Below are 24498 nucleotides of genomic sequence, written 5' to 3'. Positions count from 1 at the left end.
AACATAATTCTTCATGTTTGAATTATATTCTTTAAATACTATTTATAGCTCTACTATTTTCTGCTTGACTACATTATTGTTATGGAGATACATTTCCGTGATCCATTATTCGTTAACTTAATTTGAATATAAAATTAACCCAAAATACATTTCGATTAATAAGGTCAAGTTTCATTTATTATCATATGCACAGTAGCTACAGTGTAGACGTGGCAATACAAATCTTAAGTCCCAGGCTCCTCCAACAACGCAACATAGTTATATAGGACAAAAGACAATAAAACTGATTTTTTTTTTTAAATTATTAAATTAAAATAGTGCAAAAAGAAACCATAGAATCAATTAGAATAAAATAGTGAATTTTATGTTGCAAGACAAATGTGAGGTGAAGTAAACTTGATACATAATAATAATAATAATAATAATAAAACATAAATAATAATGAATACAATCATCTCAATAATGCAGAAAATGCTTGAGGTGACCAAGTAAATGAAAGAGTCTATATAGATGTACACAGAATAAGATGGACGAAAACAGAATGTAAAAAGAAATATTGTTTATTGTAGTGATATTTGTTTGGACTCAGGCTTTAAGCCTGGAAGAGGCTTTCTGTTTAAAGACTCGAATCACCCAATTACGGGTGTGTTCAAGTTGGTGCATCACAAGATTCATGTACGAAGTATTTAAAGGCAAAAAACTAAAACATACATAGATTAAGTGATTTTAAAAGGTTTTCAGGTTATGCGTCGACTAAATACAGAAAATAATACATCTTCTTTTTCTGCAATTGATGTCATTTCTAATGTTATTTGGTTAACATTTCTGAATAAAAACAATGTATTGTGGTGACATTCATCGTGACCTTAAGAATATATGTGATAAACAGTCAGAAGATAATGCTTTATTTTAAGAGCAGAACACAAATACATGAGAGAAAGAAACAAGCACCTGTTAAATAATACATAGAGTTAAAATCCTAGTCAGACATGTGTGGAGCCAAAACACCTAAGAAGCCTATTTAAAGTCTCTAATTTTCTGAGTCTAAAGTTTATTAAAGGTGTTATTTGGAGCACATTTAGTGATTGTATTGTAATAGTCTTTAATGAGTGTAACAAATAACTCTAAAGTAATCAAGTTTCTCAAAGACAGCCCCCGATTTAAATGTTCCAACTGTTTGTGTGTTTTTTGTAAATGCGTTTCTGCTGTGTCTCTTAAAGTTAAACATACGAAATTAAAAGACGCAAAATGTATAAATAAAAATCGTAAAAGTGATATGATAAATTATAGATGAATACACTTTATATGATTGACGTGTTATCGGAACAAATAAATGTACTTGCATACTGTAAATCACTCCAGCAGGCAAACGGCAGGTTACTTAGTTTTCTGAAGAAGAAAAGATAGGCCTACATGTTATCAAAGTGTTGAATTAAGTTAAATTATCCTAAATTAGTGAAGTGTAAAAGAAAACATACCGACTCTCTATCAGAACCGGAGTACAAACCCACGACTCTTTTGAGTGTGTTTGCAGAGACAAAACTAACCTCTGTTTAACATTAATATATTTATATTAGTAAACTGTTTTTAGGTTAGGTCTTTAACCAAACATCTTATTTCTATGCCAGACTAGTTTAAGTCGAATTTGAAAGTATTTTAAAGCATTTAAGAGGGCAATTAGAGAGGAAAGTCACATATTTACGACTCACACGGCAGCATTTGAGGGAGGTCGAAAGGCTTCCGATTAAAATCATAACACAATATTGAGGTTAATTTCACTTTTACACGAAGAGAAACTCCTTTGCTATCGTTTAGGGTGAATTTTACAATATATTGTGTCCTCCAGGTGTGATTTTAATACATTTGTTCGTGAAGAGAAAACACAAAGTGGCACAGTATGCCTGCTGCTCCTGCGATTGAGTTTCTACGGTTCTCATGGTGTGTTTAAGTTCCGCTCTTTGCTGGTTTCTCTCTCAGTCTCACCGAGTCCAGAGAATCCACTTTGAAAGCAACATGGCAGAATCCGCTCCCGCCGCCGCACCGGCCAAGTCCCCGAGGAAGAGAGCCACCAAGCCGAAGAAGGCGGGCCCCAGCGCCGCTGACCTCGTGCTGAAAGCAGTCACCGCCTCCAAGGAGCGTAAAGGGATTTCCTATGTCGCCCTGAAGAAAGAGCTGGCCGTTAAAGGCATCGACAACGCCAACTAGGTGAAACGCGCCGTGAAGAAGCTGGTGGAGAATGGAGCCCTGGTGCAGGTCAAGGGATCCGGAGCCAGCGGCTCCTTCAAGGCAGCCAAGCCCGCCGAGAAGTGTTAGAAATTCAAATCAATGTTTTATGGCATAATGTACCTTAAACATACCGTCAGTTTAAATGCTATTTTATTCTGGAAAAACCCGGAAGTTCTCAATACCAAGCTTTTATTCTGAAAATCCGTCATGACGACATCCGGGACTACCACCCATTTGTATCATTAAAGTGGCTATTGACGCCGTTAACATGTATTACATATAATGTTATGAAAGAGATAAGGAGGAGAAACGGCATCACAGGGAGAGGAAGGCTGCAGCCTTTCTCTTCTGACTGAACAATATCCTGCTTGTAACATTACCGCGCTTTTTATTAATTAAAGTACCAATTTTGAACCTTCTCAGAGACTCCATTTAGTCTCCTTTTTAAGCTTCTTACCTGGACGCGAGAATAACGAATCCAGCATAACAGAAGCCCAAGAAGGTAGCGAAGAAGCCCGCAGTCAAAGCCAAGAAGCCGGCAGCAGCAGCGAAGAAACCCGCCGCTAATAAGCCAGCAGCCAAGAAGGCAGTAACACCCAAGACGGCGAAGAAGCCTGCTACTCCTGCAAAGAAAACCCCCGTGAAGAAGATCACTAAGAGCCCGAAGAAGGTGGCGGCCAAGAAGGAAGCACCCAAGAAGGCAGCACCCAAGAAGGCAGCTACCCCCAAGAAGACCTTAACCCCCAAGAAAGCTGTGAAGAAGGTGGTTAAACCAGCTGCCAAAGCAGCGAAGAAGGCACCAGCCAGGAAAGCAGCGAAGAAGTAAACAGACCATCTGTTTCATCTACAAAAGGCTCTTTTAAGAGCCACCCACATACACCGAAAGAGCACTTCTCCTGTTTTAATATTACATGTTTATATTTTTATAACACCAGACTACCTTACTTTTTACAAGAAGTGAATTAACTGATATAAAGATGACTTGAATGAAACATGAATAACATGTTACCTGGTATACGGCATCCATTTCCTCATAGTATAATACATTTCATTATGTTGTTATTAATACATCTTACATATTCTCTCTCAAACATTATCCCTTACATGTACATTATTTCCTATAGACATTGTTTTAAAATCCATATTTCATAATGACATACTATTATTATATTAAAACGTGTCTTTCCTACACATGAACCATTACCCCCCCCCCCCCCCCCCCCCCCCCCCCCCTCTGCAGCCGGACAGACAGCGGAGCTCCTTCTCCCACACAGACTGATCCAGCGTCTCCTCCGGCTGGCAGAGAGCTCCCTTTAGCTTCTCCCTCTCCAGAACCACGAACAGACCTCTGCACAACAGCAACCTTGCACATCTGTCATTTATATACTTTGGTATATAAGTCGACTACATGTACACATTTGAATCCATCCACAATATTCTATAATGTCAATCATTTGTAATATATGTATTTTCTTCTGTACTTAAATTCACTGTTTATTTTGTTTTGTATCTTATTACTTCTATACTTTATTCAAACGCTTTTTATTGTGTAATGCCTGAACACACTGTAACATAATAATTCAGTACATTACTGAAATGATATCACAATTCAAATTAAACGCAAAAAGGTTACTGAAAAAATATTATATAAAACCCACAAGTTTATTATATATGCAGCAAAACAATTGTGCATTGTAGAATAATAATCATATTATAGTATGGCACGTTACATTTGTGTACGTTTTAAACATAATAGTTGTGGTTCTCATCCAATGCTTCATATAATTGTGACTTCATAATATTGTTACAAATGAAAGGTTAAAATGTCTTTCCATGTTGTCAGATCAGATCAGAAGTATTTTAAAGACCTGAATACAGAGTATTACAGAGTACAGAGTATACATAAATGAATATACTAAAATCTTACTGACACCCAACATATTTTAACATTATGAAGTAACATTTAAAGAAACCAGGACAATATGCTAATGATTTTGTTTTTGGTAGTCCTGAAAGACATTAGACAACATGCTTTACACATTTTAAAATGTCCATGTTTTCAGATTTAAAGCTGATGACCGGTATTCCTTTCTTTCTAATGTGAAACCTGAATAAAGCATCATGGTGTCATTCAATGCTACAATTCTGTATCGCTCATAGATGGACTGTTGACTATAAAGGGACAATATTTCAAAAGTAATATATAATATAAACCTTGTTTAGAGTATAGGTGAGGTCCTGATAATTTATTCCGGTAAATGACTCTGACCTACTAATTGACCTGACCGAAGTTACTGAGTCTATGTAAGTTTACTAGTGATGTGTCGGTCGCGAACGAGCCGGCTCAACGAGCCGGCTCTTTTAAGTGAACGACGGGAGCCGGCTCTCGCCCGCGAACGAGCCGTTTATTTATTTTTTTGCGGAGGGATCTAGATCAGCATGAAGGCACATTATGCGATGTGCAATGTGCACATTATCCCGCTTATTACACATGGCCACATTCTCAACAAAGTAACGACATGACTCCCAATATTAATTGAAATGCTTGTATGGATTTAGAAAAGGATTTTATTGATTTAAAAAATAGTTTTAAGTATTGATTTAAATTTACATGCATCCGCTAAGAAAAGTAGTCCGTTGTTACTGTTTGAACTAACGTAACAACGGCAGGAACTGCTTCGATAGTGTTTTTGAGGAGCTTTTTGATTACAGATTTGAAAACATCGTTCCTTGCTTTAAAAGTAGCACAATTCATGATGTCAAACCTTGGGAAGTATCTAGATATCCCTGCCCTAATGCCACAGTAACTGGCAACTGAATATGTGTCGCCGTTTGATGTCTATGTCTGGACCGCTGCGTAAAAAGGAGGGTTTCTGCCCCATTACTTCTCTTCTTACTTCTATAACAATAAAACACGGAGGACGGAGATCTATTTGTCTACCCCTCTTCTGAAAGCCCAGCAGCTGATCTCAAAGCACGCTCCCCTCTCCTGCAGGGGGGCGTGGTCAGCTGCAGCTCACAGAATCAGCCCCCTGCAAAAACAGCGCTGGAAAGAGCGAAATGAGCGAAATGAGGCATGGCTAAAATGCAGGATCTTTTTGGTATTTTGAAAAAAATAACTATATTTATATACTTTATATAGGTCGATACAGTAGCCCCTTTTTTAAATAGTTTTTATAGGTGTTGCTATCTGTTTTGTGTTTCTACAAGCAAGGCAATGCATTCATTGGGTGGTATCAGAGAGTTACACGGGTCTGTAAATGCAATGAAAATAATTGGCCACAGCAAATCATTTATATTAAACATGTCATTTTTACTTTTAAATACTTCAGTACAAAGGATGTATTGAATAATTTAAGTGATATATGTGTACACATATAAATCATTAGTCAAAACAGCGCTACATTTGATTTAATTAAAAGGTATAGGCCTAATATGTGGTAAACTGAAGAGCCGTTTGGGAGCCGAAAGAGCCGGCTCTTCTTGGTGAGCCGAGCCAAATGATCCGGCTCACCAAGAAGAGCCGGAATTCCCATCACTAAAGTTTACTGCTTGGCTCAGATCCACCAACGTCAGCAAGATCTCACCTCTATTAACTCCCCGAAGAACCAGGTTCAATTAACTGCTGTTTCTATTCAGACAACTCTTTTTAATCTGTTTAAGCGATCCCGAAGGATTTTGATATCAGTAAATGAGGTGTGTTCCTACCTAAACATGTGTGTGGCAGGGTGCAGTCTTACCTTTGAAGCAGGAGAGGAGAGCACAGATTTTCCCTTTTATTGTCCCAATCCAAAAGGTGAGATCAGTTTATTTGAAGAAAAAGTAGGTCCAAACCAATACAGAGTCTTTACCTTTTAACACATTATAATCATACAAAACATATCATGCTGGGGTTATATTTTGTATCTAAAACCTTAATTCATATTCATTTTATTCCCGTGCGTACGCCTTCCGGATAGAGTCTAATCATGTATATCTATCCTGTACGTTCTAACAACGTCTTCCAGGTAGCACTTACCGAGAGCCATCTAACCCAGCCCTGCTCACCCTCTCTTACCCCGTGGCTTTATGCTCTACAACCGGACAGAAAATTCGCAAAAACACCTCCTTTATGCCCATATTTGTAAAACTGGGCCTGACCTCTGATGTAAAGGGTTTGCAAAATAATCTTTGGCTATGACATCACCACTTATTAAAGGCCTCAGTGTTTTCTCCTTAGGGCAAGAACCCCCATAAATCATAGACTTTACACACTCAACTTAAACAAATCACTTTGTTTTTTACTGCAAATATAGAAAACATAACAGATGAAACCTTTTTCATTCTGAGTTATACAAGAATATAATTGATTATATTTGATTATAACTAACTTTTGTTTTAAGTATTCAACATACTATGAAGCTCTCAACAACCTACACAATCTTTGTACCCTTAGTGGATAAAACACATTTATGACATTATCGCATCTGAATGCAATATATCTGTCCAACAGCACCCTCTGCTACAACAGGACACAACACGTGGTTATTTTACCATTTCATATATTTTGTTTGTGTGTCATGCCAGACAACTCTAGGCAACCTTTTATACACCACTTCAATTAGTTACTTTTTTATTTTTAAAACTGTCATAAATAGTTTTGTCAATACATAATAGACATACACAAACCACTACATAAAAACATGTACACACAACTCATAAATACATGCTTAAACACAACAGAACAGTATTTCAGACGGCAGAAAGGGAATTGTCCGATCAGCCTTTGTTCAATCACAGACTCAGTATGCTCCATGGTAGTCTGTGACTTGTCGAGGCTTTCTCTTCTCCTTAGCTCGGTTCAGATATGTTTTGTTTTGGTACAACTGTTAATTATTGTTTATGTATTACCACGGTGCATCTGGTCTTCCATATCTGCATACAAGGGACGCAGAAGAAAACACTTTGGGGCTTTCAATAAGTGATAGAATATATCCACCATATTTGTATTCATTTATTTAAAACAAATATATATATACTTGGAAGTCCATTCCAGTCAAAGGTGTATATTCATTTATGAAATCAGCATATACTAATTTGTAATATGAGCCATGTCTCGCTCTACCTCTCCTTTTTGTCCACCTTGATTTATCCCCAACCCAGGGTGCTTTCCTTGATATTGCCTATGGAAACATTTTAACAAAAGTCATTTTAAGTTTAATATCTAGGTCTACGTCTCCAAATACGCCTCCATATTCCATTCTTTTAAATAATAAATTACGTTGAGTAAAGTCCCTCGTTGTGCCCCACACCAAATGTACGTGTTTGTTTAATTATTTAATTATTTGGGAGGGGTTCAATCAGTTTATTCTCCCAATACAGTCAAACCAAGTATTTTTATTTCTTGTTTAATTTAACTTAAACGTTAATGGCATAAGTTAAGTTTCCACTTTATGATAATTCCCGGTTTAGTTGATCAATTTCAGTTTTCAAATTAGAAATATTTTCCTCTCCCGTTTTAGATTTAACTTTAATCTGTTTTAAAATAATATACTGTTTGATTAGAGTAACATATTTACTATTTGTAGCTTTATTTAATTCTCTACATTTGAATTTACATAAATGTGTTATCCTATGTTTTAATGTTTCCCATAATCCACAGGATTGTACCATTATCACATCATGAGAAATTGTGGATTTGTTCACATTTTAGTATCACTAATTATTATAAATATTTCCTTAATCGAATATGGACCCTTAAGTTCTCTTAAGTCAGCACTAATGTACGTTGAACATAGGTTTCCCTGCAAACTGAATTTCAGTGGATACACATGAAGAATTGTTATTGCTCGAAGCAATCGAAGTGAAATGTCGGCTCAGAATTGTTGATAAAATGCTGCAATAACTTACCATTTATATACAATATTATATACTATCGTCCTGCAGTTTAGTAACACTATGGAGTGGCCTTACTCGTTGTTGCCTCTCTGATCAATGCTCACCTTGCACAGTGTGTCTTGGCAGGTTTGTTGTCGTGGCATATTTTTTCCATCATGAAATAATGGATTTAATCGTGCTTCGTGGGATGTACAAAGTTTGTGAGGTTTTTGTATAACCCAACCTTATTTATACTTATCCACAACTTTGTCCCTGAACTGTTTGCAGAGCTCCTTAGTCTTCATAGTGTCGTTTTCTTGCTAAGTATTGCCACTTGTTAAGTGGTGTGGGAGATTTGGGCCTTCTACAACAAGTGTATACATACAGATATAATCAGACATTTGATTGCACACGGGTTAAGTTAGCTTTATTTAAATAATGTTTTGACTCTGAAGGTCATTGTTGGGCTAAATAGCAAAGAGGGTGAATACATGTGCACACACAATCCTTTCAGTTTTTCATTGTTTAAAACAGGATCATTTTAATTTTCTCTTAACCAATCTTGACTGACTTTGTGCAGGTTCATGACATCAAATCCCAATCAAAATATTGAATTATTATTCGCTTTAATAATAGAAAATAGAAAAAGAGCCAAGGGGGTGAATACTTGTGCATGGCACTGTATGCCCTGTTTTCATTTGGCTCTACTGTAGACCTGCAAGTGAATCTACGTCTTATGATGTACCAACGACACAAAGGCTCTGCCACCCACTGCATCTGAACACCTATTCCAAACATTTCCTTTAGAGGCATGTCTCTATATGATCAATGAAATCGACTTATCTTTCAATCTCATAAGTGACACAAATCATGAATATGTTTTGTTTTAATCTTCTGTCGGAAGTATAAACTGGATGAATAAATACTTTTTGAATCGTAATCATACTCTCAGAAAAGGAGTTTGACCCTTCTCAATTGTTTCTATCCAAACCCTTCTAAAGACTCGATACGATAGCATATCATTATCAGAGCTAAACAGTAGTTATATTGTTTTTCTTTTCTTTTAAAAAATACAATCTGTCAAAACTGTTTCCATGAGGCAATACCATTTTCTAATAAATAGTTTTCTCTACTAAAGTATCTTTTAAATGTGTAAATTAAAAGCTTTAATTGACCAAACTTATAACATTTTGTGAGAGCTGAAATAAGTTTTAAGTTGAAAAAGTCCATGGTTATTTGTCTGTTACTTTATATTTAACATAAACAATTTGGTGCATTTCTTGATGGTCACACACCCAAACCTAAATAAAGTGTATACATTCAGGTCTTTCTATTGGACTAATTCTTACTTTTATGTCAAATTGGTGACATGTTTTATCCAAATGTAGGTCTTGACTCATCAGAAACAGAATGAAAGTCTCCTATAAAGAGTATTTTTTGAAAACTTTGATCAACTTTAAATGTAATGTTAATCTCAGAAAGGGTCTTATTTCAAAAGTTATTAGGCATGTGAGGGTTTTATTACATATTAACAAACGTTTAATCATCAAACGCTTAGTATAAAGCCTGACTGAATTATATAAACAATATTAGAAGGAAGAGAAAATGTTTTGAAAGATAATGTGGAGGCTGCAGCGTTGGCTCCGCCCAGCAGCTTTCCCGCTCTCCGTCTTCTCTTAGGTCCGCAGTGAATGTATAAATACTGCCGGTCACGCTGCTTCTACTCATTCGTTCTAAACGACCCGACATAACAATATCTGAAAATGAGTGGAAGAGGAAAAGGAGGAAAGGGACTAGGCAAAGGAGGCGCCAAGCGTCACCGCAAAGTTCTGCGTGATAACATCCAGGGCATCACCAAGCCCGCTATCCGCCGTCTGGCTCGCCGTGGCGGAGTGAAGCGTATCTCCGGTCTGATCTACGAGGAGACTCGTGGGGTGCTGAAGGTCTTCCTGGAGAATGTGATTCGTGATGCCGTCACCTACACCGAGCACGCCAAGAGAAAGACCGTGACCGCCATGGATGTGGTGTATGCCCTGAAGAGGCAGGGCCGCACTCTGTACGGCTTCGGAGGTTAAACATCTACACCCTGACATACCTGGAACAACAACGGCTCTTTTAAGAGCCACCCAAATTACTCAAAAAGAGACATTCCTTTTTATGAACTTTATAACCTATATTATATCTCCCAAACTCTTGCTAGGATACTGGATATTAAAAATGACCATTTCACAATTTTTTTTTCCGACATCCAATGATATGTTTGTAGAGGATAAAGTCTCCACAACTACAGCCACAACCACGACTGCTCCACAAACTTCTACTTCCATCTGTGTGGGGTTTCTTAAACTTTTGAAATATGTTTTAATGGTGACATACACCGGGATGTTAAGGACACTCGCTTCTAATTAATAAATTTGTATTTATTTATTCATGTACAACACATTATAAAACCGCAATAATACAAATACATAATCAATGGGTCATTTTACATGTCATCCAATCTGTTTTGATTCTAAAACTCCTGAAGCACATGCTCCGTCCTGCTCAGAAGACAACCAATCCCGTGCGAGCAACAGCACAGTAATATTTGCATCTGGTGGATATAAATATAACGCTCTGTGACAAAGAAGTCATTCGACTCTGTCGCACCTCTCTCTCATCATGCCTGCTGAAGCACCCCCCGTCAAGGCGGCCAAGAAGGGCTCAAAGAAAGCCGTCGCAAAGAGCGTCAGCAAGACTGGAAAGAAGAGGAGAAAGTCCAGGAAGGAGAGCTACGCTATTTACGTCTACAAGGTGATGAAGCAGGTCCACCCCGACACCGGCATCTCCTCCAAGGCCATGGGCATCATGAACTGCTTCGTGAGCGACATCTTTGAGCGCATCGCCGGTGAGGCCTCTCGTCTGGCTCACTACAACAAGCGCCGCACCATCACCTCCAGGGAGATCCAGACCGCTGTCCGCCTGCTGCTGCCCGGAGAGCTGGCTAAACACGCCGTGTCTGAGGGCACCAAGGCCGTGACCAAGTACACCAGCTCCAAGTAAACTCTGCTGCTGACATACCAACAACACAAAGGCTCTTTTAAGAGCCACCCAACTCATCCAAAGAGGTCATCCTGTTATACTCTATAACTACTCTACCAGAAATCTAAATAACTTAAATGCTATTTATACATAATGTTTTGTAAAGCAAGATAAACCATGATTTTATATAGTTCATTCTTCACTATACGTGTTTATACCACCTCACTGGTGTTTTCCAAAATGAAAATCAATACATTTCACAATGTGAAGGTCATATGGTGGTTATTTTACTGCAATCCTGAGAGAAAATGCTAAGTGGTAATCTTTATTTTAGCAAATCTTTAGAGGAGACAAATGAACACATTTATTATTAAATGTTGTCCCTCTGCCACCACAAACTGATGTGTTGTAACAACAATCCAAATGGCATTTCTTGCTGACACTTAAAGCCTCCCTTGAATCATTGATACCGGTAATACAAAGTTAAGGGTTTAATACGAGAAGAGAATCATTTCACCAATCAGTAATGTCAAAAACAAACGAAATTGCTTGTGAAATAAATAATACATATAAACAACATTCATATGGGCACATACATTTCATATGGATAAGTAGGCTATATACCTACATCTTTCACACTAATAACTCAAATACTTTTAGAAGGTGATCTAATTTTACTGCAGAAGACCATGATTAATTTGACATCTTACACTCACACTAAAAGCTGGTGCCATTTAAAGACTGTTTCTGCTCACTACATTATTAATGAATTCATTCCTGTGGGTTGTAACTGATGTTAATTCTCATATTTAACTTTTGGGCAAATGTTTAGTGTTGTTGACTAAATGATTCCTTTATTTCAGGGCGAGTTTTTCACTACAAATTAAATAATAGTTGTACATTAGAAAATGACAGGGTTAGGGTTATATTATATTTAATCATATTTATTTCCCCCTAAACTAAACTAAAGTTCATTTTGAGCAGCCCCCGGATCATCCCCTGTGGAGGAGTGGATTACATTGTCCAATAGTGAAGCAGCTGTTCAGCGCACGTGTCTCCCGGCCTGCACCAATCAGCGCGGCCCGGCTCCGGCAGCTCCTTTATAAAGCCGCTGCTCACAGAAACCCGGCACTCCTTCTCTCTCTTTGAACACTGAGGAACTACAATGGCCAGAACCAAGCAGACAGCGCGTAAATCCACCGGAGGAAAGGCTCCCAGGAAGCAGCTGGCCACCAAGGCTGCTCGTAAGAGCGCCCCGGCCACCGGCGGAGTGAAGAAACCTCACCGTTACAGGCCCGGTACCGTGGCTCTGAGGGAGATCCGCCGCTACCAGAAGTCCACCGAGCTGCTGATCCGCAAGCTGCCCTTCCAGCGCCTGGTGAGGGAGATCGCTCAGGACTTCAAGACCGACCTGCGCTTCCAGAGCTCCGCCGTCATGGCTCTGCAGGAATCCAGCGAGGCCTACCTGGTCGGCCTGTTCGAGGACACCAACCTGTGCGCCATCCACGCCAAGAGGGTCACCATCATGCCAAAGGACATCCAGCTGGCCCGCCGTATCCGCGGAGAGAGGGCTTAGACTGACCTGCGACCAGAACACCCAAACACAACGGCTCTTTTAAGAGCCACACACACTTCCAAAGAGTTACAATCCTACTCATTATTATGATGACACTTGTTCATATCAGTACATTATCCAAATGAAATGTTTTTTATCATTTTAGTCAACCTGAGGGAAATTATCTATTTGCTATAATCTGGCATATTGCATCTCTTCTCTTTGCTGAGATTAATGTATTTGTATGCATGGTCCTTCTATAAATAATTACATACATAAATAACCCTAAACAAATTAATTGTACCTTTTAATAATGTGCTTACATGTTCGCCGAAGTTAGATTCATTTCAGAAAATCAAATCTGTTGTGAGAAACTAATGTTTTATAGATAGGAACTTGACATCCTACTGAAAAACAGTCGGAGATTTAACGGCATAGTTTAGTCCAACGTTTCATTTGATTGGTTTATCCTTATTAACACGTCATTATTTTAAAGGTAATCAAGCCAAGAAGCATTAATTTAACCATGTTACAACAGAACATTGAATATAAACTTTAACTAATGTAAAAGTATAAACTGTACTAAAATAATAAAAGGCCATAATATACTTTGTTACTATGCCAATAGAAAAAAAGTTAATGTGATTAAGGCAAAGTGATAATCTGGATTACTTGACTGTATTTTGCTTTAGTGAAATTGTTCTCCCACCAAGATGTTTGAGGCATCAGTAAAATAACAAAGCACGTTTTATATTCATTTCACAACAGTCAACTATTTCCTAAAGAATATGACATCAATCTCATAACGGAACAATTGATGAAGAATATGCTTAAGACTTCCTGATCATTAAAATGTGCAAAACACATGCAAGTATTATTAGCTTGAAACAGAACTTTTTCACAGTTATGATACATTTCTATTAAAACTGTGTATTTTGTTATTAATATAAACTTTAGACTATTTCAAATCGATTTAGTTTTTTTGTTTGTAATTTAAAAGCTATCAAAAATAGTTCAGATATGTTTTAAACCTATTGACAATACACATTTATTTGATTAAATATCGTCAAAGAAATGTGAGGGTACATCAGAAGACCTTTATTTGTCCCAGACAGCACAGTTGCACAATACACAATACAGCACTTCCATTTTAAAATAAAACATGATACAAAAACAGGAACACATTCAGGGGGATATAAATATGAGGAGTACGTCCACCCTCAGACTCATCCCTCCTCGGACGGTCCTCTGTGGCTGGAGCCGTCAGGCTGAACAGCCAGGGGCCAGACCTGGAACCAAGTAACTGTACTGTTTGTACAAACACCTGCACACTTACATGTCAATATATCTAACAATCCAAACCCAAATATCTATTTATCACAACAGTTACTATATTATTTTATTTGTGTATCATTTTTATCCTTGTCAATCTGTACTGTCCTGTTTTTCACTCTCACTCTGTTTCTGCTTTACATCCTGAATATCCACAAGCAGGGATGAATAAAGGTCCATCTTATCCTACCTTATTTATGACATAAGTGTAACACGTAGAAGGAAGTGAGGTAGATACTAAGTAAACATAGAGTTAGATGCAGATGCTTGTACCAGCAAAAGATGGAATAACTAAGAAGCAGGCAGTATCAGTAATAATCTCAACGAGGAATGTATCGCACAACAATGTGGAAAGAGATTTTCAAGAGGTAACAAATAAATAAAACAAGAATTAATCAGAACTGAACAGTTTCATAACATCCTGCTCTTACAAGTACTAGTAAGTGATATTATATATAATGATATAACACTCGGTCTGGGACATCCTTATCCGCCTTTTCATGATAATGTAAACACTTGAAGGAACATGTTTACTGCACTGCTTTTACCCTGATGTCTAATGATGTATCATGTAGTGCAGGGGTCTCCAACACGTCGATCGGTAGCTCGCGGGCAGCTTTTCAGTAGCTCGCCGCTCGATTATCGATTATAGCGTAGTAACGTTGCTGCTTGATTTTTCGGCCGCGGCTGGACAATAAAGTGTTTTTATTTTAGAATTGTTTCTGTCACACAAATATAAAATTGGTCCGTGACGCAGAAATCAAGTAGCAGATTTGACAGCGACACCACACACGGACCAGTCTGCTTTATCCAGCAGCACCAGTCAAACCAACGGCAGAATGACCCGCTCTGAATCAGTACGCGTCGCTGCGGCTCAGACACACAGGGAGGGATTTGTGTTAACACTCGTTATCGTAATGTCAGGTTTTTGGTGGATTTAATCAAGTCTTGGATGGATTGCAGAGTATGAATGTCCTCTTGCTATTTTCAGTTGATAAATACGCGTGTAAAGTTTGTGAAGGCAGGAGGAAAGCTTCCGTGATCACCGTCTCCTCTCCGTTCCTCCAAACCCCGCCCCCTGCCTGAAAAATAACTACTAATAAGAGTGACAGGCTGATAGTGACCTGATAGAAACGTTATTATTCACTTAATCACTGATTGAGATGATGAAGCTCACTTAATCTCATACATTCATGGGATTCATGTAACAGTGAGACAGAGAATGTAAGTGTGGACCCACATGCACTATTTTAGTTTTTATAATGCTGTTCAGTGGCAGCTGGTGGAAAATATTTTTGGTGGGGCTATTGATAGAGTGAGTAAAAACATTTTTTTGGGAGAAATTACCCCTTAAATTAGGACTTCTGGTGATGTAATGGCGCGTTTCCAGTGCAGCGCGGAGCTCGCTTTAATGCTGCGTTCAGACCGGACGCGATGCGAATATTCGCTTCGCTCTAAACGCTCCTATCGCATCGCTCTAGTCGCTCGAGTTTCACCGCAGCTGTCAGCTGTGTTTACTCGCATCATTCAAACAAGACGCGCTGGCTCGGGAGCTACAGCTACAACAACAACAACAACATGAACATATTTTACCGTGATTAAATTGTAATACACGTTTCTAAATGATGCCGACGTAACAACATACTGATACCGGTTAGTAAAAACCATGAATTAATGCTTTGACAAGTCTGCAGACAGCCGGCAGGCGAAAAACCTTTTAGAATGCTTGTTCCCTGAATGGAGCTCGGCTAAGCTAACGATATGCTCCGACCGTACACACTCACAACAACGGCCTACAGACATAAATAAACCAGTGACTGTATTCTCCATGACACAGACAGTCTGTGGTTTGTACTTGTTTAACTTTTGTCTAGTTTCTGAACAGATCGTATCTGTCCCCGGCTGTTTGAAGAGCAAGCATGTGAAACAAAAGATAGTATTTACCTGTTTGCATCCAGCTAGCCATGTGAGAAGCCTTGTCGATACGTTTTGTCTTTTTCACGAGCTTGCTGTGATATATAAAAATCGGATTGGTCCGGTCCAAGGTCTTTAAGTATCAATTTATCTCCCAAACTTCTCCATTCAAAAGGATTGGAGAGTAGCTCTTGGGCGGACCGAGGTTCCGGCGACTCCACCTGCACACCATTCTCATCCAAATACTGCGTCACCTTGGTCACTCACAAGTCTAAAAAACAACTCCTCACATCAACGCACGTAAGCAACATGGGCGCCAACGTGAGCGCCCACGTGACCAAAATATTTGACGGCGCTGATTGGCTGAAATTATGTTTTGGCGGCACAGTTTACTATTGAGACTTTTGCAACCTGCTGGTTGCTGCTGTTTCGCTCGGGGGCTCTGCCCCGTAATGATAAACTAATGCCATGGGCAAGGCCAGGCAGGAAACAGGTGACTTATCAGTAACTTTAGACATCGTAACACAATTTTAAACGAGATTGTATTGTAGATTATACATTTTTGTGATACTAATTGTATGATATTTACCTTGTTCATTAAAAATTAAAAAATTAAATATATATTTTTTTTAAATATATTTTTTTTAAATATATTTTTTTTTATTTAATATTTATTTTTATTTTGTATCTGGCAAGAGGTGGGGCGGCGCACCTATGGGCCGGCCGCCACTGATGCTGTTGTAAATACTCCTGTTGTCTGCTGTGTTCAGACTTAAGTCCTGTGTGTGATGCCTCATTCAGTGTCCGGTGTTTCTTCCCGCCACAGCAGATTGTAAATAAGGCAGAAGAAGTGAGAAGAATTGTAGAAAAATAAAACAAAATGAAAAGTTAAATGTCTACATATTGACAGTGAAAGATATATCTGTGAAATATAAACTATGAAGGGCCAACTCACAGCTCACACAATTTAAACGTAGGATGTTATCGACATTATAAGTGTTACATGTATATAACACACTGTGGAGAGAATACCGGACTATCCATGATGGATAACATTGATCTTTCTTGTCATCTGCATGTGTCCTAACAGATGAACACAGGCTTTCTGTATCTTAGATATTTTTCGGTCTGTTAGTGTGTAAATAAATCTTTAACCACATTCAGGTTATTCTGTTTGTTCATTCATCATTTTTATTCACAAAGCTGAGATTCTAGTCATTTAAATGATGTTTCCTGATGTATGTTTGAAGAAGCTTGACATGATGAATAAAACGACAGAAAGTATTTTCTTCATGTCTTCATTTCACAAAATGGCAGTCAAAATGTGAAACTAATATGACCGTAATACTTTTACTCTTAAAACAACGGCTTTGCAACACAGAGATATAAGCAGCTTTTTCAAATTGTGATGATTTTTACAACCCGCATCTTTTTCAATAGGAGTTACAGAGTCTGAACATAAGACAACATTTGTATTTGTAGTATATTAGAGGCTTTCCATGCAGCTTAAATGTCCAAATGTCATGTTGCTGCAGCGTTTAGAGTAGAGATTAGTTCTGACACAGGACGTATCAGAACATTTGTTTTTCCCAATGTATTGTTATTTATTAACAGAGAGAATCATTAAAAAACACAAAGCTTCCTAAAACTGTGAAGGACTTCCTTTTTTATCCTCACAGGTTCATTCATCTGCTTATTCTATAACATAACAACATGATCAGTCTCATTCTGAGTCATTAAGACAATAACATCAAGTTCAATGAATGAAAATTAAATCACTAAATGAATGTACTGTATGTTTCTTTACATTTGGTCAATTTTAGTTTCAACATTGTTTTAATCGGACTTAGAGGAATTGTTATCGATAACCTCAATAATCCCATTCCCAAATAACATCTTTCCAACAGTGAGACTCCTTGGGGACGCTGTGGGATTTAAAACATATTTAAATCTCTCATTACTATTATGTGAAACTGCTCCATCTGGGGTTGACCTGTCTTCCTGCAGCTTGTTGAGTGAAATGTGAAAACTGATGCGAACACAAGAGGGCGCCTTAAAACACCTCAGATCACTGGGACATGTTCACAGAGTGATCACAACCTGTGGAGTCAAAGAGCATCAGGTCATCACTTAAAGAGCCTGTGACACGGTTTTCCCCCATCATCCAAACCCATCAATTTGAGTAAATATTGTCCCCTTGAAAACCGTTACGGAACTGATTTTGGATATTTGTACTTTGATAACCATTAATCTGCCCTTCAATGTTGACAATTTTCCGGATCTTCTCGCGGATTCTTCAAGTCCCGCCAAATGATGGGTGACGTCATTGCGGGCACAGCGCTCCAGCTGCACCGTCCGGATCCCAGCTGATGCAGATGGTGCACACAGCAGCAAGCTCAGACAGCGATGACAGTTTAATTTGAGCTCATATGAGGCTGAAGGATCGGTTTATGTTGTATCTGTTAGAAGTTTAGGAATGAGGTGCGTCAATATGGGCGATCATAGGTCATGTAGCCAGTGGTGGAATGGGACTAAAATGCATCCCGGGACTCTCGACCGGCCCACTTCGGTACCGCTAGTAAATTGTCAACGGGGGGGAGTGGGGGATGTCAGGGGCGGCGGGTGCTGTAGATAGTAACTGTAAATATGTAAATATTTGTGTCACTGCACCCTGGTAAAATACAAATATAATGTATAATGTCTGTGTCTTTGACCTTAGCGCTGCTAGCCACCTGTGCCCTGCACTACGAAGCCAGTTCAACAGACCCTGGATATGTTTGAGTAACAAACTAACTAACAACAACAAACTAACAAACGAGATCTCGCTAAGCGGTCCTACGACACTGGTTATCAACTCGGTAAATCAAGCCAGGGTTTCTCTCTCCAGCTGAGAGCGCGTTCACGTCTAAGACACGAGTGGATCTGAGTTTAATTACATTTGTCTCGAGTGTTTCGTCAACATAATGTGTTGCTTAAAATAATACTTCTGCATACAGTCTGTGACACTGTGAGTGTTGCACGGCCAGATACGGCTGGAGAAGCTGACTCAGATAAGGAAATATATGATATATTATGATATTATATGATCGATGATATGATTGATGATGTAATATGAATGATAAGTGCGACACGTTGGCGTCTTCTCTGCATACGGCAGTTTAAACTGTATTTCCTTTATCCTGTAATATGACTTGAGAGATTTAAACTCCGCACACTGAGTTGATCTCTTTTCTATAGACGCCGGAGGCGGGCAGCGTCAGGTAAAATAAGTTATTTAGCCTTCTCAAACCTGAGCCTCACGCGCCGCCTATGGGGGATGTGCTAGTGACTTATCCGACCGGCCCACTTCGGTACCGGCCCATCGGGATTCGTCCCGATGGCCAGTCCGCCACTGCACCCACAGTCCGCCACTGCACCCAGCCCACGTAAACTGTCAACGGGGGGAGCCTCGCTGCGGGGAAACGGTGGACCTAGTGTCCCGATCGGAGTGGGAATAATAATAATAATCCGTGCATTTTATCCATTAATTTCCCCAACACTGTGGTAAAAAAACCACACGTTTAATCCATGTTGGTGTACTACAACTACAAAAAGCATCGGTTTGTTTTCTCATCAGGAAATGCAGACCGGCTCAAACAAACGATTTTTAATCATCATCCTCACGATCATTTAATGTATCATATGTTCGCCGAATTGACATGAATGCACTAATAAATGTAGTTTCATCCACTTGAGTTTACAACTACAAAAAAAATCGATTTGTTTTTATATCACATCCGACGGGAGGAAATTCAGCAGCTCTCACTCCCGATTTTTAATCCCAATGTAATCATCATCTTCACCACGATCATTTATGTTTATGTTCGCCGAATTGACATGAAAGCACTGACAAATATGAATATACTGTATTCAACTTCATTAAAACGTTATTAACGTGCCTAATCTCAGTAATTCACCATTTATACGCATGACAACACACTTTGTCCGTGTTTGGCTCTCGAAGCGTTCCCGCATTGACGTCACTTCCGGCTTCCCCCAAAACTTCAAAATGAGTCGAAGGAATTTCCCGGCGATGTTCGAAATTATTGATATTTAACGGAACGGTATCGCTTTTTCTTTTTTAAACTGACGGTTCGAGATTATTAGTAGCCCAATATTTCATTGCACAACAGTTGTTGGGATGCTGTCACAGGCTCTTTAAGAGCACAGCTGTATGTTGACTATGTCAACTTTGCTTGGTTCATCTTACTGGGGGGCAGCTACATGGATGTCGGTGCAGTCCACAATCATTTTGCAGTTGAAGGCAGAATTAATTTATTATTGACTCAGAATGAAGCACAACTTCATGTCATGTACAAAGTTGTACCCTCGTACATTGTACCTTTGTATGTACCTCAAGAGTCAAATATGTACCTTTTACATAGGTACATATACATGTAACTTCTGAAATGTTACAAATGTGTCTCTTTAGGGTACCACCCCAGTGACAAGGCTATTTGTACTTTTCAGGTACACATGTGTCACTTTATTATACTATATTGTACCTTTAAAAGTGAGCATAGGTTTTTGACAGACAAAACAGGCAAAAATCCAAATATTTTAGTTGAATCTCATTTAATCAATATCAAAACACGTTATCCCTCACATCACTCCCATCAGAAAGTCAGCACATAATATAAATAGCAACTTGCATGCTACAACAATAATCAATAAAAGCATCAATTCATTTCCTACGAATGCTGAAAAATGAAAATAAATGTTCAATAACCCATCAATATAGAAAAGCTTCACAATACTTTTGATATACTGATGACCAACAACCTGTCATCCACGGTATATATATATATATATATCAATGGGTGAAACATTCACCAATACAATGAAACACATTTTCATAAATACAGCAATCTATCAAAGCTTCACAATTCTCATTAGTTTGAAATATTCACCAACAATTTGTAATCCACTGCATAGCTTTATAAAGATGTAAAAATATGACCAGTGTCATACTGGTCACCCAGTCGGTCAGTCAGTCACCCAGTCAGTCAGTCAATCACCCAGTCAGTCAGTCACAATATTACTTGGAAATATTCACCAACAATTTGTCATCCACATTCAAGCCATAGTACTTTATGTGAAAATCCATCTATGCATCCTGAAAGGGCCACACCGAATGGCTTAAGTTTGTCATAACCGTCAGCATGCCACATATAGTTCGGTCCCATTGAGTGGTAGGTTCTCCTTATAAACCTTCTGCGAGAGCTCCTCTCGCAGCCTCGAGGGTTAAGCTCCCGGAGCAAATTCATAACATCATCTCTCTTCTCTCGAAGACTGTACTTTTGTTTTAGTACCTGCCACATTGTTCGGTATCCAAACAATTGTCCAGGTCCACGAAGTTCCAACCTGATGGCGTTAATTACAGCGATTTGAGAGGAATAACCCTTTCTGTGGTAAAACCCGGCTTGATTCAGTTTGCTTTTAACTGATTTTTACACCATGAAAGGTAGATGTCCACGATTACAGCATACGAGTGACCTTCATTAAAATATTGCACGCAATGATGCAAGATATCTGGTCCTTCCGCTTTGATTCTGGTTTGTAAAAGTGTTTCATCAAATATTAATGTGATTCGGGAAATGTTAAAGTGTTTCAGTTATGGTAAAAGTGTTTCGCATTTTGTTAATTTGTTTTTGTTAATGTTAAATTGTTTTGTCATTAATAAAAGTGTTTTATAAAATGTACATTTGTTTTTAGCTTTGTAAAAGTGTTTTGCATCTTGTTAATTTGTTTTCATTAATGTTAAAGTTTTTTTTCCTTGGTAAAAGTGTTTTATAAAATGTAATTTTGTTTTATAAAATGTAAATTTGTCTCAAGCTTTGTTAAAGTGTTTCACACTTTGTAATTGTCCATTGCACTTCTCAGCCACAGTAAAGGACCCTTGGTTGTGTTACATCACAGCTAAATAAGATCCCTTGATTCAATCAGACAAAGACAACACATTTTAACATGCTCATTCCAGCAGCTACCAAACTACAGGGATAAGACATAAAACGGGGGGTGCAGAATAATGTTGAAATACTTTGTTCCCCTTTTTACAATACAGTACAGTAGATAGGCTACATCTGATCTATGCACATCATAGGCTCAATCATGCGCAGACGATAACCAATCCCGTGCGAGCAACAGCACAGCTATATTTGCATCGAGGGGAAATAAAGAGACCGGGCTGTGTTTGTGAGGCACCGAGTCTGAGCAACATCACTCTCTCATCATGCCTGCTGAAGCACCCCCCGTCAAGGCGGCCAAGAAGGGCTCAAAGAAAGCCGTCGCTAAGAGCGTCAGCAAGACTGGAAAGAAGAGGAGAAAGTCCAGGAAGGAGAGCTACGCCATCTACGTCTACAAGGTCATGAAGCAGGTCCACCCCGACACCGGCATCTCCTCCAAGGCCATGGGCATCATGAACTGCTTCGTGAGCGACATCTTTGAGCGCATCGCCGGTGAGGCCTCTCGTCTGGCTCACTACAACAAGCGCCGCACCATCACCTCCAGGGAGATCCAGACCGCTGTCCGCCTGCTGCTGCCCGGAGAGCTGGCTAAACACGCCGTGTCTGAGGGCACCAAGGCCGTGACCAAGTACACCAGCTCCAAGTAAACTCCGCTGCTGACATACCAACAACACAAAGGCTCTTTTAAGAGCCACCAACTGCATCTATAGACGTGTTCCTCTTTTTTGAATAAGTGTCATGCACGATCCATGACTCAAATAGATGATATGTAAATCACTTTATATTATGTTGTGTGAGCTTATCTCTCTGTACAGCACTTTAGTCTGAAGGTTTTAAAGTGCTATATATAAAGTTGGGTTGGATTGGACTTGACATGAAATACGTAAACGGTTCAAAGAAGCCTTGTTTACACACCACTTTCCACAATTGCTCAGGCAAAACAACTTGTGCATAATTTAAAGATGAGGTGGTAGTACGAATAGCCGTAGATATATGCCGTGCTGTACTTCCTCTTTATGTTTCATCTGAATGCATTATATCTGTCCAACAGCACCCTCTGGATACAACAGGACTCACCACGTGGTTATTTTACTATTTAATATCAGCATCAGGAAAGCCCTAAACTTTCATCATTGACCCTGGAAAGATTATCAACTGCTTTTTTTCATCTGGTCCATCCCAATAATATCACTTGTTTTGGGGTGTCATGCCAGACAACTCAAGGCAACCTTTCATACACCAAATCAATTGGAAGATGTTACTTTTTTATTTTTTAAAACTGTCTCTTAAATTGTTTTGTAATAGACATACACAAACCACTCTATAAAGTATGCTCAGTATGCTCCATGGTAGTCTGTGACTTGTCGAGGCTTTCTCTTCTCCTTAGCTCAGTTCCGATATGTTTTGTTTTGGTACAACTGTTAATTATTGTTTGATGTATTACCACGGTGCATCTGGTCTTCCATATCTGCATACAAGGGACACAGAAGAAAACACTTTGGGGCTTTCAATAAGTGATAGAATATATCCACCATATTTGTATTCATTTATTTAAAACAAATATATATATATATATATATACTTGGAAGTCCATTCCATTTAAAGGTGTATATTCATTTATGAAATCAGCATATACTACGGTAATTTGTAATATGAGCCATGTCTCGCTCTACCTCTCCTTTTTGTCCACCTTGATATATCCACAACCCAGGGTGCTTTCCTTGATATTGCCGCTGTAAACATTTTAACAAAAGTAATTGTACGTTTAATATCTAGGTATATGGCTCCCAAGCCTCCATATTCCCTTCTTTTAAATAATAAATTATGTTGAGTATAATTATCAGAGCCAAAGAGTAGTTAAAAATACATTCTGTCAAAAATGTATTTTTGGCAATACCATTTTCTAATAAATAATTTTCTCTACTAAAGTATCTTTTAAATGTGTAAATGAAAAGCTTTAATTGACCAGACTTATAAAATGTTGTGAGAGCTGAAATATGTTATAAGTTGGAGAAGTCCATGGTTATTTGTCTGTTACTTTATATTTTATATTTACCATTAACTATTTGGTACATTTTTTTGATTTAATCATTTTGATGATGGCCACACAACCAAACCTAAATACAGTGTATAGATTCAGGTGTTTCAATTGGACTAATTATTACTTTTATGTCATTGTTGACATGTTTTATACAAATGTATGTCTTGACTCATCAGAAACAGAATGGAAGTCTCCTATAAAGAGTATTTTTTGAAAACTTTGATCAACTTTAAATGTAATGTTAATCTCAGAAAGGACTAAACCACTTATAATGAATACATTTGTATTTCAGGATCTTAAAATCATAAGTATTGGGATTCATGTGGATTAATGTGTGGACTAGAGGGTGACAAGCATCACTTTTACCTCACTTTTTTATTTAAATCCCAACATTGGTCATGAAAAATGTGTTTCTCTGTTGTCCATGTTAGAACAGAAATCAAAAAAGACACCAGAAAAGTCATAATTACAAGACACAAAACACCAGAGTCTGTTCATTCTTTTAAAGAAGAATTATCTAAACAAGACTGGAACAAAGTGTATGTACC

The 24498-nt window shown here is 38.5% G+C and overlaps 5 protein-coding genes across 5 annotated transcripts; all 5 read left to right on the top strand.

The window, feature by feature from the left end:
• Positions 1-2013: 2013 nt before the first annotated feature.
• On the top strand, positions 2014-3052 carry LOC117461949 (histone H1-like). Its single transcript, XM_071206412.1, has 2 exons — positions 2014-2178; positions 2717-3052. Exons 1-2 carry the CDS (start codon positions 2014-2016, stop codon positions 3050-3052), a joined length of 501 nt encoding a protein of 166 aa, XP_071062513.1.
• A 6777-nt stretch (positions 3053-9829) lies between these two features.
• Positions 9830-10187, top strand: LOC117461947 (histone H4). The gene has a single exon (XM_034103941.2). It carries the CDS (start codon positions 9846-9848, stop codon positions 10155-10157), a length of 312 nt encoding a protein of 103 aa, XP_033959832.1. The 5' UTR covers positions 9830-9845; the 3' UTR covers positions 10158-10187.
• Positions 10188-10730: 543 nt separating this feature from the next.
• On the top strand, positions 10731-11149 carry LOC117461926 (histone H2B 1.2-like). The gene has a single exon (XM_034103920.2). The coding sequence runs from the start codon at positions 10744-10746 to the stop codon at positions 11122-11124; it is 381 nt and encodes a 126-aa protein (XP_033959811.1). The 5' UTR covers positions 10731-10743; the 3' UTR covers positions 11125-11149.
• Positions 11150-12259: 1110 nt separating this feature from the next.
• On the top strand, positions 12260-12764 carry LOC117461906 (histone H3). The gene has a single exon (XM_034103902.2). It carries the CDS (start codon positions 12269-12271, stop codon positions 12677-12679), a length of 411 nt encoding a protein of 136 aa, XP_033959793.1. The 5' UTR covers positions 12260-12268; the 3' UTR covers positions 12680-12764.
• A 9399-nt stretch (positions 12765-22163) lies between these two features.
• Positions 22164-22611, top strand: LOC117461927 (histone H2B 1.2-like). Its single transcript, XM_034103922.2, has one exon. The coding sequence runs from the start codon at positions 22176-22178 to the stop codon at positions 22554-22556; it is 381 nt and encodes a 126-aa protein (XP_033959813.1). The 5' UTR covers positions 22164-22175; the 3' UTR covers positions 22557-22611.
• Positions 22612-24498: the final 1887 nt, after the last annotated feature.

This window comes from Pseudochaenichthys georgianus, chromosome 17 (assembly GCF_902827115.2).
Source record: "Pseudochaenichthys georgianus chromosome 17, fPseGeo1.2, whole genome shotgun sequence".
In the NCBI taxonomy this organism is placed as follows: Eukaryota; Metazoa; Chordata; class Actinopteri; order Perciformes; family Channichthyidae; genus Pseudochaenichthys; species Pseudochaenichthys georgianus.
This window is presented reverse-complemented; position numbering and strand designations above follow the sequence as displayed.

Bases quoted from the DNA above. Each gene is read 5' to 3' on its own strand.
- LOC117461949 (XM_071206412.1), top strand. From the start codon at position 2,014: ATGGCAGAATCCGCTCCCGCCGCCGCACCGGCCAAGTCCCCGAGGAAG. The intron at 2,179-2,716 runs GTTAAAGGCATC...CCAGCATAACAG, and splicing joins CCCTGAAGAAAGAGCTGGCC to AAGCCCAAGAAGGTAGCGAA.
- LOC117461947 (XM_034103941.2), top strand. From the start codon at position 9,846: ATGAGTGGAAGAGGAAAAGGAGGAAAGGGACTAGGCAAAGGAGGCGCC.
- LOC117461926 (XM_034103920.2), top strand. From the start codon at position 10,744: ATGCCTGCTGAAGCACCCCCCGTCAAGGCGGCCAAGAAGGGCTCAAAG.
- LOC117461906 (XM_034103902.2), top strand. From the start codon at position 12,269: ATGGCCAGAACCAAGCAGACAGCGCGTAAATCCACCGGAGGAAAGGCT.
- LOC117461927 (XM_034103922.2), top strand. From the start codon at position 22,176: ATGCCTGCTGAAGCACCCCCCGTCAAGGCGGCCAAGAAGGGCTCAAAG.